Source organism: Letharia lupina (genome assembly GCF_014066315.1).
Source record: "Letharia lupina isolate WasteWater1 chromosome Unknown contig_9, whole genome shotgun sequence".
NCBI classification, from domain to species: Eukaryota; Fungi; Ascomycota; class Lecanoromycetes; order Lecanorales; family Parmeliaceae; genus Letharia; species Letharia lupina.
The window spans coordinates 672,504-686,454 of record NW_023502978.1 but is presented as its reverse complement, the minus strand read 5'-3'; the positions used below and the strand labels follow the sequence as shown (position 1 = coordinate 686,454).

The 13,951-nt window shown below is 47.2% G+C and overlaps 6 protein-coding genes across 6 annotated transcripts; 4 read left to right on the top strand and 2 right to left on the bottom strand.

Moving 5' to 3' along the window:
• Positions 1-835: 835 nt before the first annotated feature.
• HO133_010653 (uncharacterized protein) lies at positions 836-2,038 on the top strand (the record flags this gene model as incomplete). The annotated part of the gene is made up of 2 exons (XM_037301505.1): positions 836-1,689; positions 1,750-2,038. 2 exons carry the CDS (start codon positions 836-838, stop codon positions 2,036-2,038), a joined length of 1,143 nt encoding a protein of 380 aa, XP_037153139.1.
• A 1,268-nt stretch (positions 2,039-3,306) lies between these two features.
• Positions 3,307-4,095, top strand: HO133_010652 (uncharacterized protein; the record flags this gene model as incomplete). The annotated part of the gene is made up of 1 exon (XM_037301504.1): positions 3,307-4,095. The coding sequence occupies one exon, from the start codon at positions 3,307-3,309 to the stop codon at positions 4,093-4,095; it is 789 nt and encodes a 262-aa protein (XP_037153138.1).
• A 1,616-nt stretch (positions 4,096-5,711) lies between these two features.
• HO133_010651 (uncharacterized protein) lies at positions 5,712-6,951 on the top strand (the record flags this gene model as incomplete). The annotated part of the gene is made up of 5 exons (XM_037301503.1): positions 5,712-6,309; positions 6,359-6,406; positions 6,456-6,536; positions 6,593-6,727; positions 6,785-6,951. 5 exons carry the CDS (start codon positions 5,712-5,714, stop codon positions 6,949-6,951), a joined length of 1,029 nt encoding a protein of 342 aa, XP_037153137.1.
• Positions 6,952-7,861: 910 nt separating this feature from the next.
• HO133_010650 (uncharacterized protein) lies at positions 7,862-9,733 on the bottom strand (the record flags this gene model as incomplete). Its single annotated transcript, XM_037301502.1, has 5 exons — positions 7,862-7,957; positions 8,008-8,100; positions 8,155-8,942; positions 8,990-9,457; positions 9,544-9,733. 5 exons carry the CDS (start codon positions 9,731-9,733, stop codon positions 7,862-7,864), a joined length of 1,635 nt encoding a protein of 544 aa, XP_037153136.1.
• Positions 9,734-10,166: 433 nt separating this feature from the next.
• HO133_010649 (uncharacterized protein) lies at positions 10,167-12,075 on the top strand (the record flags this gene model as incomplete). The annotated part of the gene is made up of 5 exons (XM_037301501.1): positions 10,167-10,700; positions 10,759-10,795; positions 10,853-11,085; positions 11,256-11,891; positions 11,971-12,075. The coding sequence occupies 5 exons, from the start codon at positions 10,167-10,169 to the stop codon at positions 12,073-12,075; spliced, it is 1,545 nt and encodes a 514-aa protein (XP_037153135.1).
• A 233-nt stretch (positions 12,076-12,308) lies between these two features.
• On the bottom strand, positions 12,309-12,829 carry HO133_010648 (uncharacterized protein; the record flags this gene model as incomplete). The annotated part of the gene is made up of 4 exons (XM_037301500.1): positions 12,309-12,338; positions 12,395-12,558; positions 12,629-12,684; positions 12,735-12,829. 4 exons carry the CDS (start codon positions 12,827-12,829, stop codon positions 12,309-12,311), a joined length of 345 nt encoding a protein of 114 aa, XP_037153134.1.
• Positions 12,830-13,951: the final 1,122 nt, after the last annotated feature.

The following is a 13,951-nucleotide window of genomic DNA, read 5'->3' as shown; positions in this document are numbered from 1 at the left end:
AGGACTCTGGCGGATTCGGAGCCGCCAAGTCCTCGTTGGCGATGGCAACGCTAATAGGCAAATAGGCAAGGGTCTCCTTTTTTCCCGCCAAGTTATTTTTTTTAGCCTCGCTCCCGCTTCTCTTTTCCTACTTCCTAATTTCTTCCCCCAAGAATTCCTGCCAGGAATCTTTTTGAATCTCCATCAGTCAACCAAGGTCGTCGTGCCTGTCTCTCGTTCATCAATTACATTCACATTCATCAGCTGCGCCTTCCTCTGAGGTTCAAACAGAACTTCACGTCGGTTGGCCTCTAACTACTTTAATATTAGCCTTCTCCTTCGTTTCTTCACGTTCGCTGCATCTTTTCCAACCTCCCCAACAACTCTTCCTCTCTTCTCCCACTAAACCACCACTTCTATCCGCACTTAATCATCACCACACTCAATCATCTGCAGCTCTTAATCCACTGCTTCTCGTAAGTCTCACATCTCCCTCGTCGCCTTTTTTGCACCGTGCACATTGCTCGTCGCGGTCCCATGTTTACCCCAGCACCTCTCGCCACTCATCTGTCACCCTCACGACCTGCCCATCAATTGTCTACAGGAACCTAATCTGGCTTGTCTCTAGTTATTGTATCCATCAAATATTACACACAATGGCCATCATAGCATACCTTCTGCCGGCACTCGCCTTTGCAAGCACTGCCATAGGTGAGACAGTCTTTTCCTTTCCCTCCCGCATGAGACACGCCTGCATTGGAGTCTCCACCACGTCCAACACCATCTCCCCGAGTCAAATTTGGCACTATGAATTGCTGACTTGGTGATCGCAGCCCAGTGCAGTAATGCCGCCACAATGACAATCACAGCATCAGCAGATGCCTCCGTTCTTGCCTCTTGCACAACCTACAGCGGCTCCGTCGCTATTCCGACTGGCCTGGCCACCCCACAGGACACCAATGGCCATCAGCAGCTATCCGTCGACGGTGTACAAGTCATTACTGGCAATCTGACCGTCACTAATGCTATTATGCTTTCTAGCTTGTCCTTCGGGGACCTCAAGCAACTTGGTGGCTTTGAGCTTGGAGGGTTGACCGTTCTGTCCGAGCTGTCGTTTCCTCAACTCACGCAGGTCTCGTCGATGAACTTCACCGCTCTACCCGCGTTACAACAGATGTCATTTGGAGGCTCTGGCATTAGCCAAGCTGATAGCGTTCTCATCACCAACACAGGACTTAGCTCGCTGCAAGGTATCAACAACTTGCAGTCGGTCTCCACCTTCAATGTCAACAACAATGCGGCTTTGCAAAACATCAGTCTGCAGGTCACCAGCATCAAGAACTCCCTTGACATTGAGGCTAACGATGGCTTCGTGTCTGGGCTCACTACTACTTTCCCCATGCTCGAGACTGCTCAGAATATGACTTTCCGCAATTGCAGTTCAGTTCTCCTGCCATCGCTTGCCAATGTCACACAGGATTTGGGATTCTACGGCAACACCATGACGTCTTTTGCAGCACCCAACCTGACCACTGTTGGCGGTCTCATCTTCGTCGACAATACTGATTTGACCAACATTTCGATCCCAGGGCTTGTGTCCGTTAACGGCAGCTACCAGATTGCAAACAACACTATGTTGAAGCAAATCAACGGATTCCAGAAGCTTTCGGTTATCAAAGGTGCCCTGGACTTCAACGGCAACTTCACCGAGTGAGTATTGTGTCTTTGAATATATTGTCGAAAGTATACCGAGAGCTAACCGGGTTGTAGGGTCGATCTTCCTACTCTAACTCAGGTGCAAGGTGCTTTCAACATACAAAGTTCTGGTCAATTGGACTGCAGCGCGTTCCAAGCCGACAAAACTAGCAAGCAGGTCATCAAGGGTAACTTCGTTTGCTCAGGTAGCGTTTCCAAGCCAGGAGGTGCCGGTACCAAGGCATCGGCCTCAAGCACTTCCAAGCCCACTGGCAAGAGCTCTGCTGGCCACACGGAGGTCAACTTCCCCGCAGTCATTGGTGGTACATCCTTCATCGCAGGGCTGTTACAACTTGTTCTGTAGAGTTTTCCTTAATCCTCTCCGTTTTGAGATTTTTAGTGGCGCCGCTACCTAATTGTTATGTCCCTCGTGGTTCTCCTGCCTGCATGATGGATCATTGGGCATTGAGCGAAGGTTCATTCATTTAGACAAATGTGCGAGCGATGCATTGTTTCGAAGCGAGATACATACGCGGTTGAGAAGTGAGGTGCGGAGAAGTTGGAGAATAGATTGCCTAGCTTAGCAAGGACTCTTGAAGTATGACATAATGGTGGATTGCTTGCAGGGCCTGTTAGTATAGGCAATTCTGGTCTTATTCGTGGTGCTATAAAAGTCGCATGAGCTGACAGTTGCATGCTCCTTCATCGGTGTTCTCGGATCCATGTTCATATTGTTGGCTCGTCATTTCTGTACCTTACCACACGCTCTTTGTCCTCCTGCTTAGGGTTAGACAAAAGCATAATACGATTCTCTACACTGAAAGCACCGCAAAACCCTTATGAGATCATCGCTAATATAATAACATGGCAGTTATTCGCGACATGATACAGCCTTTTTGCATCCTTTGCAACGCATATTAATGCATACAGAGATCATTGATGAAAATATCACAATTGAGAATATAGTAAAAGCGGACCATCTATTGAATATGCATTACGCTAACAGATCGCCGGGATTCCACATCCTCCTTCTCCTTCGATGTCGTGCAGTATTTTATCAGGTTGCCAACCTGCCACTCGCAGTAAGGACAGCTCAACAGTCAATGAAGAAAAGAGACCGATCCTGAACATCTTGGTGCAGCAGCACATGCATCACGTCACATTTGTTAAGCAGTGTAAACATGCCACTAGAAATGCTCGCTCTTCTTACTCGTCTTCCCTGAGGACTCCGGATTTAGGATGGAAGGTTGGCTATAGGCAGCTTCTCGGTCTTTCTACCATACCTGCCAGAAATCTGTGGCCAACCCCGCGCACGAAACGTATTTACCATAACATGTTTTCGGCATGTCTTCTTGATTTTGTGCTTGCTTCTCCTATATGTCTTGCGAAATTCGTCTGACTGGCATTCTTGCAGACATGACAATGCCGGTGTAAGTCTGCCGTCCCCGAAGACAGTGGATCTCGGACACGGCTGACTTCTGACCGTGGAAAACACTGCCGCCTATTAAACAAATCCTTAGTGAGGTACAATTGCCCAACGATAATACAAGCATGGTTCAGAGAGACTTCCAGCTGCCGTGCTGAGTGGATGCTGGTTCTATTGTGACGTCTACCAACCGGTACAATGCCCCAATGGTGCCATGTCCCGCACAAAGAATTTTCGTACCGTCTCCGTTCGAACACAACTCGGCTCGCAAGGCGCCGAGGCTTGAGGAGCCTGAGGTTGCAGATACTCGACGGCGCATTCCGTGTCAGTGGCCAGGATGCTTCCAGGTCCTGCTTTCGTCTGAGGACCAGGCAGCGCATGGAGCTCTACACTATAACGATCGGTCCTCAAGCGACAGCGCATTACTTGCAAGCGAGAACAATAAACGGCCCAGGCTCAGGGGGGATCCCGAAGATACTTTTTCATTTGGAAAGAAGCGTCAATGCCTTTCTCACTATGATGTACACTCTTCAGGGGGTTCGAGTTCTATCAAGACTGCGCCATCGGCGTCTACCAAGACGTTAAGAGCCAAGCCGTCTGTGCGATGCCCCTCATCGCGACGCCCTACCCCCAAGACTGACGATTCAGACATGGATCCAGTGGTCCAGCACAAGGTTAAGGAGGGCAAGGTCGCCCATAAGAGGGCTGAACAGAAACGGCGGAGCGAGCTTTCTTCTCTGATAGCAGAAATGGAGCAACGTCTCCCTTCACAATTCTTGACTGGATGTCAGCCAAGAAACCAAAAGCCACGCTACACGAAAAATGGAACACTGAAGGCCGTTTTAAACTACCACAAGCACCAGGTTACAGTGATCGAGGAGCAGGACAAAATCATCGAGGCCCAAGCAGCAGCAAATGCAGCGTTGAAAGAAAAAATTGCGGCATTGATGCAGCAAGCTCAGCAATGTGGGACCTGGAACGGACCACCCGGCTAATCTCGAACAATGGACGTCCATGCGTACGTATACTACCGTCAAGTACGGTGTCCACACTTCTGAACGAGTGCGCACACACCGAGTCTAGCCTCCATACAAGATCCATGAAATTATTCCACAGCCGGAGGAAAGCCTCTATCAGGTTGGGAAGGCAGATTGCTTTGCTCTGTACTGTCCCACCCACTTTCGGGTATCAAAAATGGACATCGAAGCACACATCTTTTTTTGGACTTGATCGATTTTCAGTATCAAAAGTCAGTCTATGACGGCCGTGGGCGGGCATGGTCTATTTCAATGCAACGAGAAGTACCCGGTCTTCGACCACTCGAGATTTAGAATTACTGTGAAGACATGTTCTACGGTCTCTGACGACTGCCAAAGGAGCTAGTGAGTGGTACGCTTGACTAAGGACCTTACTCATTCTATTTTCTACGGACACCTCGGGTACCCGATCTGACCTATTGGTAGGAGCGAGTACGAGGCACACATGAAGATTGCGCCCTTGCATGAGGAATGCAAGAGAAGACAACTCTCACAGCGATGATGTCCGCTTTTTTCAACACCTAAGCCGAACAACATGTGATGCAGCATCGCGGACATGTGAATGGGGAGGGTCTCGCGCGCGATGGCGTAACGTCTCTGGCTTCAAGAGAACAAGGAGTTAGGTATTATTTAACTGCTTATCACCCTGATATAATTAGAGAGACGACGACGAGTAAAAAAGGCTGTATGAATTCTGCGGCAGTGCAGCAATGTAGCCAAACCCTCATGCTAGTTCTTGGACAATCACGTCAAGAGATTTTTACATCGTACCAGGCTCGAAGACAATCAATCATCAAGCAGAGAAAGTGCGCTCCTGAGAATTTCCAACTTTGAGTGTGCCTTTCAGATACTTGCTGTGGTTAGAGACCAAGACATCTGCTCAGTCCAGTATTTGGTACTGTATGATAGCAAGAATAATTTTAAAGAGCTTACATGCCGTTTACCCAGGGACCACAGGGAAGGGTTAATAATACGTATTGTACTCCATGAGATACTCTATAAGTGAATTTAAATTGAAAACGGTATCGTAAATTGCGCTAACAATAGTGCCTTGAAATGCCAAGCGATGCTTGGTCTATTGTTAAGTGACCAGGGGACCAACACCCAATAATTCTTCGACTATCAACCCTCGATTCCCAATCCATTGCCTGGCCTCCATGTTTCTATACATGGTTCAACGCTAAAGCAGTCGTGCGAAAAGAGCGTTGAGCTCTTCCATTTCAATCGTATTGACCCCCTGTTGAACGTGCACGACTTCACCTTCGAACGAGGCGTTCGCCTCTGGACCTCCTCCTCCAACGCTATGCTGCTTCCCAAGGGCGGCGTGACCTGGAAGTCGACAAAAGCACGCCTGCCACCTTATAGATCTGTCCTTCACTACCTCACTCGGCCTCGAACACTCTCTTTCGTCGCTCTAGCCGTGGTGGTATTGATACTATGGGGGGGCATAAGTACTTCGTCGCGAGAGATGCAAAGGTAATCTCGAATTCGAAGATTGGACTGCTGTGTGGTAGAAGGCTTACCATCTCCGCCTGACCGTTAGGTTCTATTGCTGGGGTCCCGCGAAAGCGCCAATGGCCATGACGACGAACGAGCAAGCACAGTGGCACGCACACTTACAGACCCCAGTGCTCTATAATCATCACGCGCCCATCGAAGTCGAGTCGGCATCGATACAGAGTGTCGATCTTAATGGAATCATGTCCACTCCCAGGGCTGCTGTCAACGAGGAGCGCGTTCTGATTCTGACTCCGCTGCGAGACGCCGCCCCCTACCTTAGCAAATACTTTGACCTTCTGTCTGAGCTTACATATCCCCATGATCTTATCGACCTTGCCTTCCTCGTAGGCGACTCCACAGACGATACGTTGGCCGTATTGTCGGCAGAGCTGGACAGAGTACAGAAGCGCACCGATAAGATACCATTTCACAGCGCACTGATCGTAGAAAAGGATTTTGGAGCTATCTTCGGCCAGAGCGTCGAAGAGAGACACGGATTCAAGGCTCAAGGGCCTAGGCGGAAAGCGATCGCTAGGGCTCGAAATTACCTTCTCTACACTGCACTGAAGCCAACACACTCTTGGGTGTACTGGAGAGATGTTGATATCCAGGACAGCCCTGGTAAGATTTTGGAGGATTTCATGGATCACAACAAAGACGTCCTGGTACCAAGTATGTACGCACTTGTCATGCAACTGTGGAATTAGTACTGAAATTGCAGATATCTGGTTTCACCGATACGAGAATGGCCGTGATATAGAGGGTCGATGTAAGTTTTTGCCAGTCCATAGTCAAGGAAACACTACTAATCTATACAGTCGATTACAACTCCTGGATCGAGTCTGACACAGGTCGCAAGCTCGCAGACTCCTTAGATAAGGATGTGGTTTTGGCTGAGGGTATGTGCTGTATTTGTTTCCTTCAACATAGGGAATCGAATTTAATGTCAACGTAGGCTACAAGGAGTACAACACCAAACGGAAGTATCTCGTTACACTGGGAGATTGGCGGAATAACAAAGATGAGGAGGTGGAGTTAGATGGAGTTGGCGGCGTGAATATACTAGTGAAAGCGGATGTACACAGATCAGGTGGGTGGAAGCACATCGGGCAGATCCTCACAAGACATATGCTAATGGTTCGCCAAGGCATTAATTTCCCATGCTACGCCTTTGAGAACCAGGCCGAGACAGAGGGTTTTGCCAAAATGGCGAAACGAGCAGGTTACCAAGTTGTAGGACTACCGAACTACGTGGTTTGGCACATCGACACCGAAGAGAAGCGAGGAAATCTGGGTTCGAGACCGGCATATTAGCCGTCTTGTTGGTTCACAAGCTTTCTGTTTTACTAAGAAGGCAGTCTCTGCTACAATGACTACCAAGGCCAATTGTTCATGTTTGCAAGTGCGTTGGGTCGAGGGCCACAACAGTTGGGAACGGAGTCACAAAGGTAACAGGATGAAGGCCCACCGACCAGTCAGTTCATGGTTCCTTCCTTCAGGGAGGGCAGGGAGATGTAACAATAAGGTCGAGATATAAGCTTCCCCGAGCTCACTTCCAGGCGTTTGTGTGACCTGGCAGCTTGTACAGACTGGCTTTCTCATTCCTTGGGCCTCTTTGTTTGGTCGTGGTGGTTGAGAGGTAAACCCTTGCCCTGTGCGTTTTTCGAGACGTACATAGTCCTTTCGACACGCTGAACTGGCTCAATATTAAAATAGTGTATACCTGCTTCATTCACTGTTGTTGGTCAGCCAGGAGAAGCAAAAGGTGGTTTGGATATCCGCACGCGGTCGTGGTAGACCAAACATGTGTCATGGTTCTTTCGTATATTGAGACTTCTTTCGGCAGTTGAAGCATCAGTATACGGCTGAAAATCATAACTTTGCTCGAATGGTATGATGGAGGAGGCGTATCTCTCGGCACATGTTGATACTTTTCTGACAGGATTGCCGTAATGTGCAAACCAATTCAAGGGTCTCACTTCTTGTCGCTAGGTGATGATTTCCGATGATAATTAAAAGCTCTGTTCGGTTCTTCACCAGCCAGCCTAAACTGTCAGAGTCCGGCACTGTTGTTACCAATTCGGACGAAAATATGCCGGGGCTCCTGGAAGGAGAAGGCAGAATGGAGACAGACTGTTGGACGATACTCTGCTGATCAACCGAGCTTGAAATTTCTTCGAGCTGGAATGGTTTTCTGTCTGGACTGGCTAAGATTATGGACTCTCTACTCATAGTTGCCAGCCTCAAATTTCTCGTCGTCAAAGAACCTCGCTGAAATAGTGTTCCCGTTGAAGATCCTCCCTTCGAGAGCGTTCACAGCCTGCAACGGGTCAGCGCGCTGTCCAGAAATACACCTCGGATGGAACATACCCTCAACGCAGACAGCTGACTGGTAAATTTGACAAAGACTGGGGCCTTGGAGGCGTCGCTGCGATCAACGAAGACTCTCTCCACACGGCCGTACTGTCGCTGTGAGCAATTGCGCAAGAAGTGAGCCGATCTCCTGGTAATACTGACTTTGTTTCCACACTCCTCTCCAATTTCCTGCATCAGGCCGCCATCGCCTGCCCCTTCCATCTCCGCGTCTAGGTCCATGCCATCGACCATTCCCCGTAAAACGACCACTTCACTCATGACGCCAAATCTACCGTCTTCCGGTTCCGCGTCATGGCCGCCCTTCTTCTTACCTCCAATGATCTTGCCTCTACCACCTGGTCCCACAAAGCCTCCACCTTCCGAGTCAGGTTTCTTCTTCTGTTTTTCAACCTGTACACGCAGAGGATTGACAATGCCAGAGCCACTCGCACCAAGACCCAAACCCTTGCTCCATCCATACTTCGACATCAAGCGCTCCGCAAATCCTTTCTGGCCAGGTCGAAGAGACCGTGGAGCAGCATCCGACATTTCCTCTTCTTCTCTCAAGTCGATCCCTAAAGCAACTTCGAGCTCGGCTTCCGAAGATGGTATTTCGGATGGCGCGGCAGGAAGGTTGTAACGCACAGGTGCTCGGGATATGCTTGCGGGTGGCGGCGGTAGATTATTCAATGTCAGGGGTGGATCTGAAGCTGGTGGCGGTGGCAGCGGCGGTAGTGGAACAGGGAGAGGCTCAACTTGAGAAGCAGGCGGTTTATAGTTGAGAGACTCTGCTGGACTGCCAAATATTGGGAGATAAATTCGTCGAGCATAGACATCATCGCCAGTTGCATCATTCAGCACTTCAACTGATTGGGGAGCATGTTGCGATTTACCACCATCGTCGAACGATACAGGAGGCGCGAAAGATAAACCTGGAGGCGCGAATTGCTCTAATGGTATTCAGCGTGTACTGACACAAGAGATGAAAGAAACACACTGTCCAGCTGAGGCCTGTACTCATTGCCCGAACTATCTGAATCACTGTCACGTCTCTTTGTCAATCGATGTGCATAAAGCCTGTCTTTCCATTCTCTGATCTCCATGATCCTTTCATCGCTATGCTTATAATCTTCATAATTATTGGGACGGGATGGATCGTAAATGTCATCCCAATTCTGAGGGACATGGGATTCTTCCTTATTCTTTTTTCGCTTTTTTCTACCGCCGCGCTGTCGCTTCTCACCGCTATAGAATCCGTTGACATCATTGTCCTCGCCCTCTGCTGTCCAATCTGCAAGCGTAGTTTTCGCAGGAGGACGTGCTGTCACGCTTGCTGATTCGGATGGAACCACACCTGGCAGGAGAGTCGAAGGAGCTGCAGCCGGGAGTCTTGAGGTGGAAGACTTGGGCTTTGATTTCTGGGTTGACAAATGTGGCCTTTTAGTTGGTTGAAAGCGTAGAGAAGCTGTATGTTGCAAGAAAGCGCAAAGTGTGAGCGAAACCAAACGGCAGAATTGTAGCGACCTCACAAAGAAGCAGGCTCATATCTACCGGCATTTATCTGCTGCTTTTCTGCTGCTACTCTATCTTGTGGCAGGTCCTCTTGGGCAGGTTGCTTGAATACTACCGGGGCTCGTGAGATGGTGCCCGGAGTGGAATCCTTGTTGGACGAGGGATCGAGGAGGTTTGCATAGAGGGAAAGACCGGGTCGTGCAGGCCTGGCAGCAGGATCGGAAGGCATGATGAGACGAGATTATCAGAAGAGCAATGCAAGACTGCGTGTCTCAATCAAGATCAATGAATGAGATGAACACCCCAATAAGCCTGGGACCGGACCGGCTCGTGAATTCTCCTAGTGGCCGTTGCCTGATATAACATGGTAAAGTACTTTACCATGTACGGTATAGTACCTTACTGTAGGCTTGCCGAATGCTGCACCACTGGTAACAACTCTCGAACCTTTGTACCCTTGTACCCTAAAACCTCACCCCTGCAAATTCTTTCAGTCCAAAAGTGTACTCTTCCAGTTGCCTCATTAGCGACGTCACTTCAGATAGTTAAGTGGAATTGTTGTTGCTTTTAATCGACCTCAATTTTCAACTACTCGCTTTAGTACAAGTCTCTACGTATGTTTGTGCTATAGCTTTCTCATCATCCTGTACATAGCAGCATCAATGGCAACCTTGTCCACCACGCTTCCAACTACGGGGCACACGCCAGCTATCATTGTGCCCGGCAAGCCCGATACCCTTTCGATATCTTACCAACAGCTCAACTCTCACGTCTTAACCTTCCAGAAAAATCTTGCACACCTCGGCATCGCCCCTCAAGCTGCCGTGTCAATAGCTTTACCAAATTCCTATGAGTTCGTCGTCGCTTTTCTTGCCGCATCCTGGCAGCGAGCGATCGCCGCTCCTCTTAATCCAGCTTACAAACAAGAAGAATTCGAATTCTATATCGATGACCTCAGCTCTGCCGTCACTCTCGTTCCTCGGGGATCCTTTTATCAAGACGGACCCGCCGTGCGTGCAGCGCGAAAGTATAAGGCTGCTGTTGCTGAATGCTATTGGAACGGTCATGAGGTAGTGCTGGAAATTAAAGATTCGGGCAAGCTATCAGGGAAAGAGGGTCAGGAAGTCCAAAAGGCGCAGCCAGATGATATCGCGCTTGTTTTACACACAAGCGGTACCACTGGGAGACCGAAAGCTGTGCGTCCTGGATATAGATAAAAGCACAGCTGGTCGTTTTACTGACAGTCTTTTCAAGGTACCTTTGACTCATCGGAACCTAACAAGGACAATGAGTGCGTGATGGATTGATTACTTTGGTATGTGGATCGTGCAGTAACTGAACAGTACAGAAAACGTCCAAACCACCTACAAATTGACCTCGAACGACCGGACGTTGTTGGTCATGCCTCTCTTCCATGTTCATGGACTGCTCGCGGGTCTTCTAGCGTCACTTTTCTCCGGCGGATCTGTTATAGTGCCGTCGCGCTTTTCAGCCTCGGAGTTCTGGGACAATTTCATCACCTATAAAGCCAATTGGTATACAGCTGTTCCAACGATCCATCAGATTCTACTACGAAATCCAGTATGGTTTGCCTAACATCTCACTTTGTGGTCCGCACCTCTTCGCCGTGACTGGCAAGACATGTTTTCGGAACAAGAAGATCTTTTTGTATCGTCTTTGCTCCCCAACGCGATTTCATGATCCGAGCTTCTATTGCCAGAAAGTACTTGCTGACTCCGGAAATTTTTCAGCCTCCGTCAAACATGCCTGAGATTCGTTTTATTCGGTCATGCTCGTCTCCTTTGTCTCCCAAGACTTTCTCCGAACTCGAAAGAGCTTTCAATGCCCCAGTCTTAGAGGCTTACGCAATGACCGAAGGTGCTCATCAGATGACATCGAATCCTCTGCCTCCAGCTAAAAGATACCCGGGAAGCGTAGGTATTGGCCAAGGCGTTGAGGTAAAGATACTTAACGCCTTCGGGAGCGAGGTCCCCCAGGGTGGTGAGGCAGAAATCTGCATACGAGGCGAGAACGTGACGAAAGGATACCTTAACAACCCCGAAGCAAACAAGACCTCGTTCACCCAAGATGGCTTTTTCAGAACGGGCGATCAAGGCAAGCAAGACGAAGACGGGTACGTCATTATCACTGGTAGAATCAAAGAACTCATAAACAAGGGCGGTGAAAAAATCAGCCCAGTAGAGCTCGATAATGTCGTGTCTCAGAATCCATCTGTGGCAGAAGCTGTCTGCTTTGCCATCGCAGATGAGATGTACGGGCAAGACATTGGTCTAGCGGTGGTGGTGAAAGATGGAGAGGAGACGACTCCTGAGGAGCTCCGCAAATGGATCGCGGCCAAAGTTGCTAAATTTAAGGTCCCGAAACAGGTATGAGAAGTCCTCCCCTCTCTCTATCTCCTCTTTTTCTCTCTCTCACTCAAATAACTCAAAGACTAACTGGCCGCAGATCTTCTTAACAGATAACATGCCCAAGACACCGACAGGAAAGGTTCAGCGTAGAATGGTTGCGGAAGCCATGCTTAAGCAGCAGAAGCCGAAAGCCAAGCTCTGATAGAGCTGTTGTTGCAATAGCTGGTGCGCTCAAAGCGTTGGGGGTTACGCAATTCAGGACACAACTGTACAGATGAGCAAAATCCCGTTTGAACCGTCACATTCCTGTGTAGAGACACAAGCTTGGTTGAGGTGTACACTTCCACCACATTTGGATTAGTGATGCAGTCTTACTAGCTGAAATTTCCACGGGTAGAAGTTTGCTAGTCCAAGTCTATGGTGGACATTGGCACTCTAGAGAGGTTGCCTAAAAGCAGACTTGAACTTATAGTCGTCAGCGAAACGCTTGGACTATAAGGTCGAGCAATATCTCGACATACCGGATGAATTTGTACTTTATTCCAGTCCCATACACCTTGCGTAAAATAAACGTCCTCTTGTAATGCCTTAAGTACATCCTCCTTCGACTCGGCAAAAGCAAGCATTATGCTACCTTTGATCCTCGGGCCCTGTGCCTCCTTGATCACTTCTTCAAGAATGGCTCCTGCGAACTTCTGTCAAGAAATGGAAAGGGCAAGACAACTAGAGGCTGCAAACGCATCGCTGAAGCATACCTCCAAGCTTCCAGAAGCCACTCTTTATGCGAGGGTGCAAAGCGTTGAGGTGATCCCTAGAACAACGTTGGAGATCCGAGGTTGGCTCTGCAGCTTGGACACTTACGGGCGTACTTGCATCCTTTTCTGAAGCACTCCCTCATGATCTGGTAGTATCACGATCCATTCGTGTTTCTGAAGTGCTATGGCAGCTGAAGACATGTTGCGCGTAAAGGAAGTAACACAAGATGTGGTCCTTGCCAGGATAGAAGAGCGATCTCTCTGCTGGAGAAAAGAACGAGGGATCGTTTTACAGTAGATCATAGCTTGAGATGCTCAGGCTGCGCCGTTATCTTAGACAGGTTTAGCAATTGATTCAGGCTGGCTTTACGCGTAAGCCCCCTGTCTACTTGACGCTGTCAGGACCGGTACAGATGTTGTATCAATGTAAGTATGTTGAATAAGATAACTATATGCCGAATTACTATACAGAAAGAAGACATTAAGTAGTATATACCTTAGCGAATAGCTATGGCTTTGTTTAACGGTGGATTTACGGTTCCTGGACGATTTCTCCAAAGAAACGTATTAGTAAGCCACCTCCGCCTTTAGGCGATGAAGGTTTTTTACCGTTTCTAGAGAGTAGCGGTTAAATTTCGTAACATATTGATAATTGATAGGCTATATCTAATACAATTAGGGCTAGGGCTATATATAACTACTATATAAATAAATCGCGTATATATAATAGATAGAATATAAGAAAAGAACTATTAAGAAATAATTCTTAATATTATATTATTAATATAGTATAAAGTTATTCTATTAATCTATATAATCTATAGATATATATATATAAAAGAAAGACGCGCTAAAACTTAATTAGAAAGATATATCGAGTATAAAGAATTAATTCGTAATAAGAACTTTATATAAGTAAATATAGATTTAATATAGATATAAAAAGTCGCTTATTAAATTATTAGAGATTTATTTTTTCGAGTTATTCGATTTTAATTGAGAATTATATTCTAATCTTTTAGATATATTAATTTTATATATATATTTAATTAATTAATTATTAATATATATAAAAGAATAAGATAGAGCTAAGTTAGAAAATCTTAAATTTATATATATAGTTAATTATAAATTTAGAATTATTTGTTCTTCAATTAGATCGACTAAGTTATTATAAATAAATAAATTAGCGTTCGTAATTATTAAAATCTCTTATTCTACTTTTAACTCTTTAATAACTTTTACTATTTTCTATTAAAATCTTAAGATTCTTTTTTTAAATTATAGAGTATAAATTGCGTATCTAGATAATTTAAAAAATTT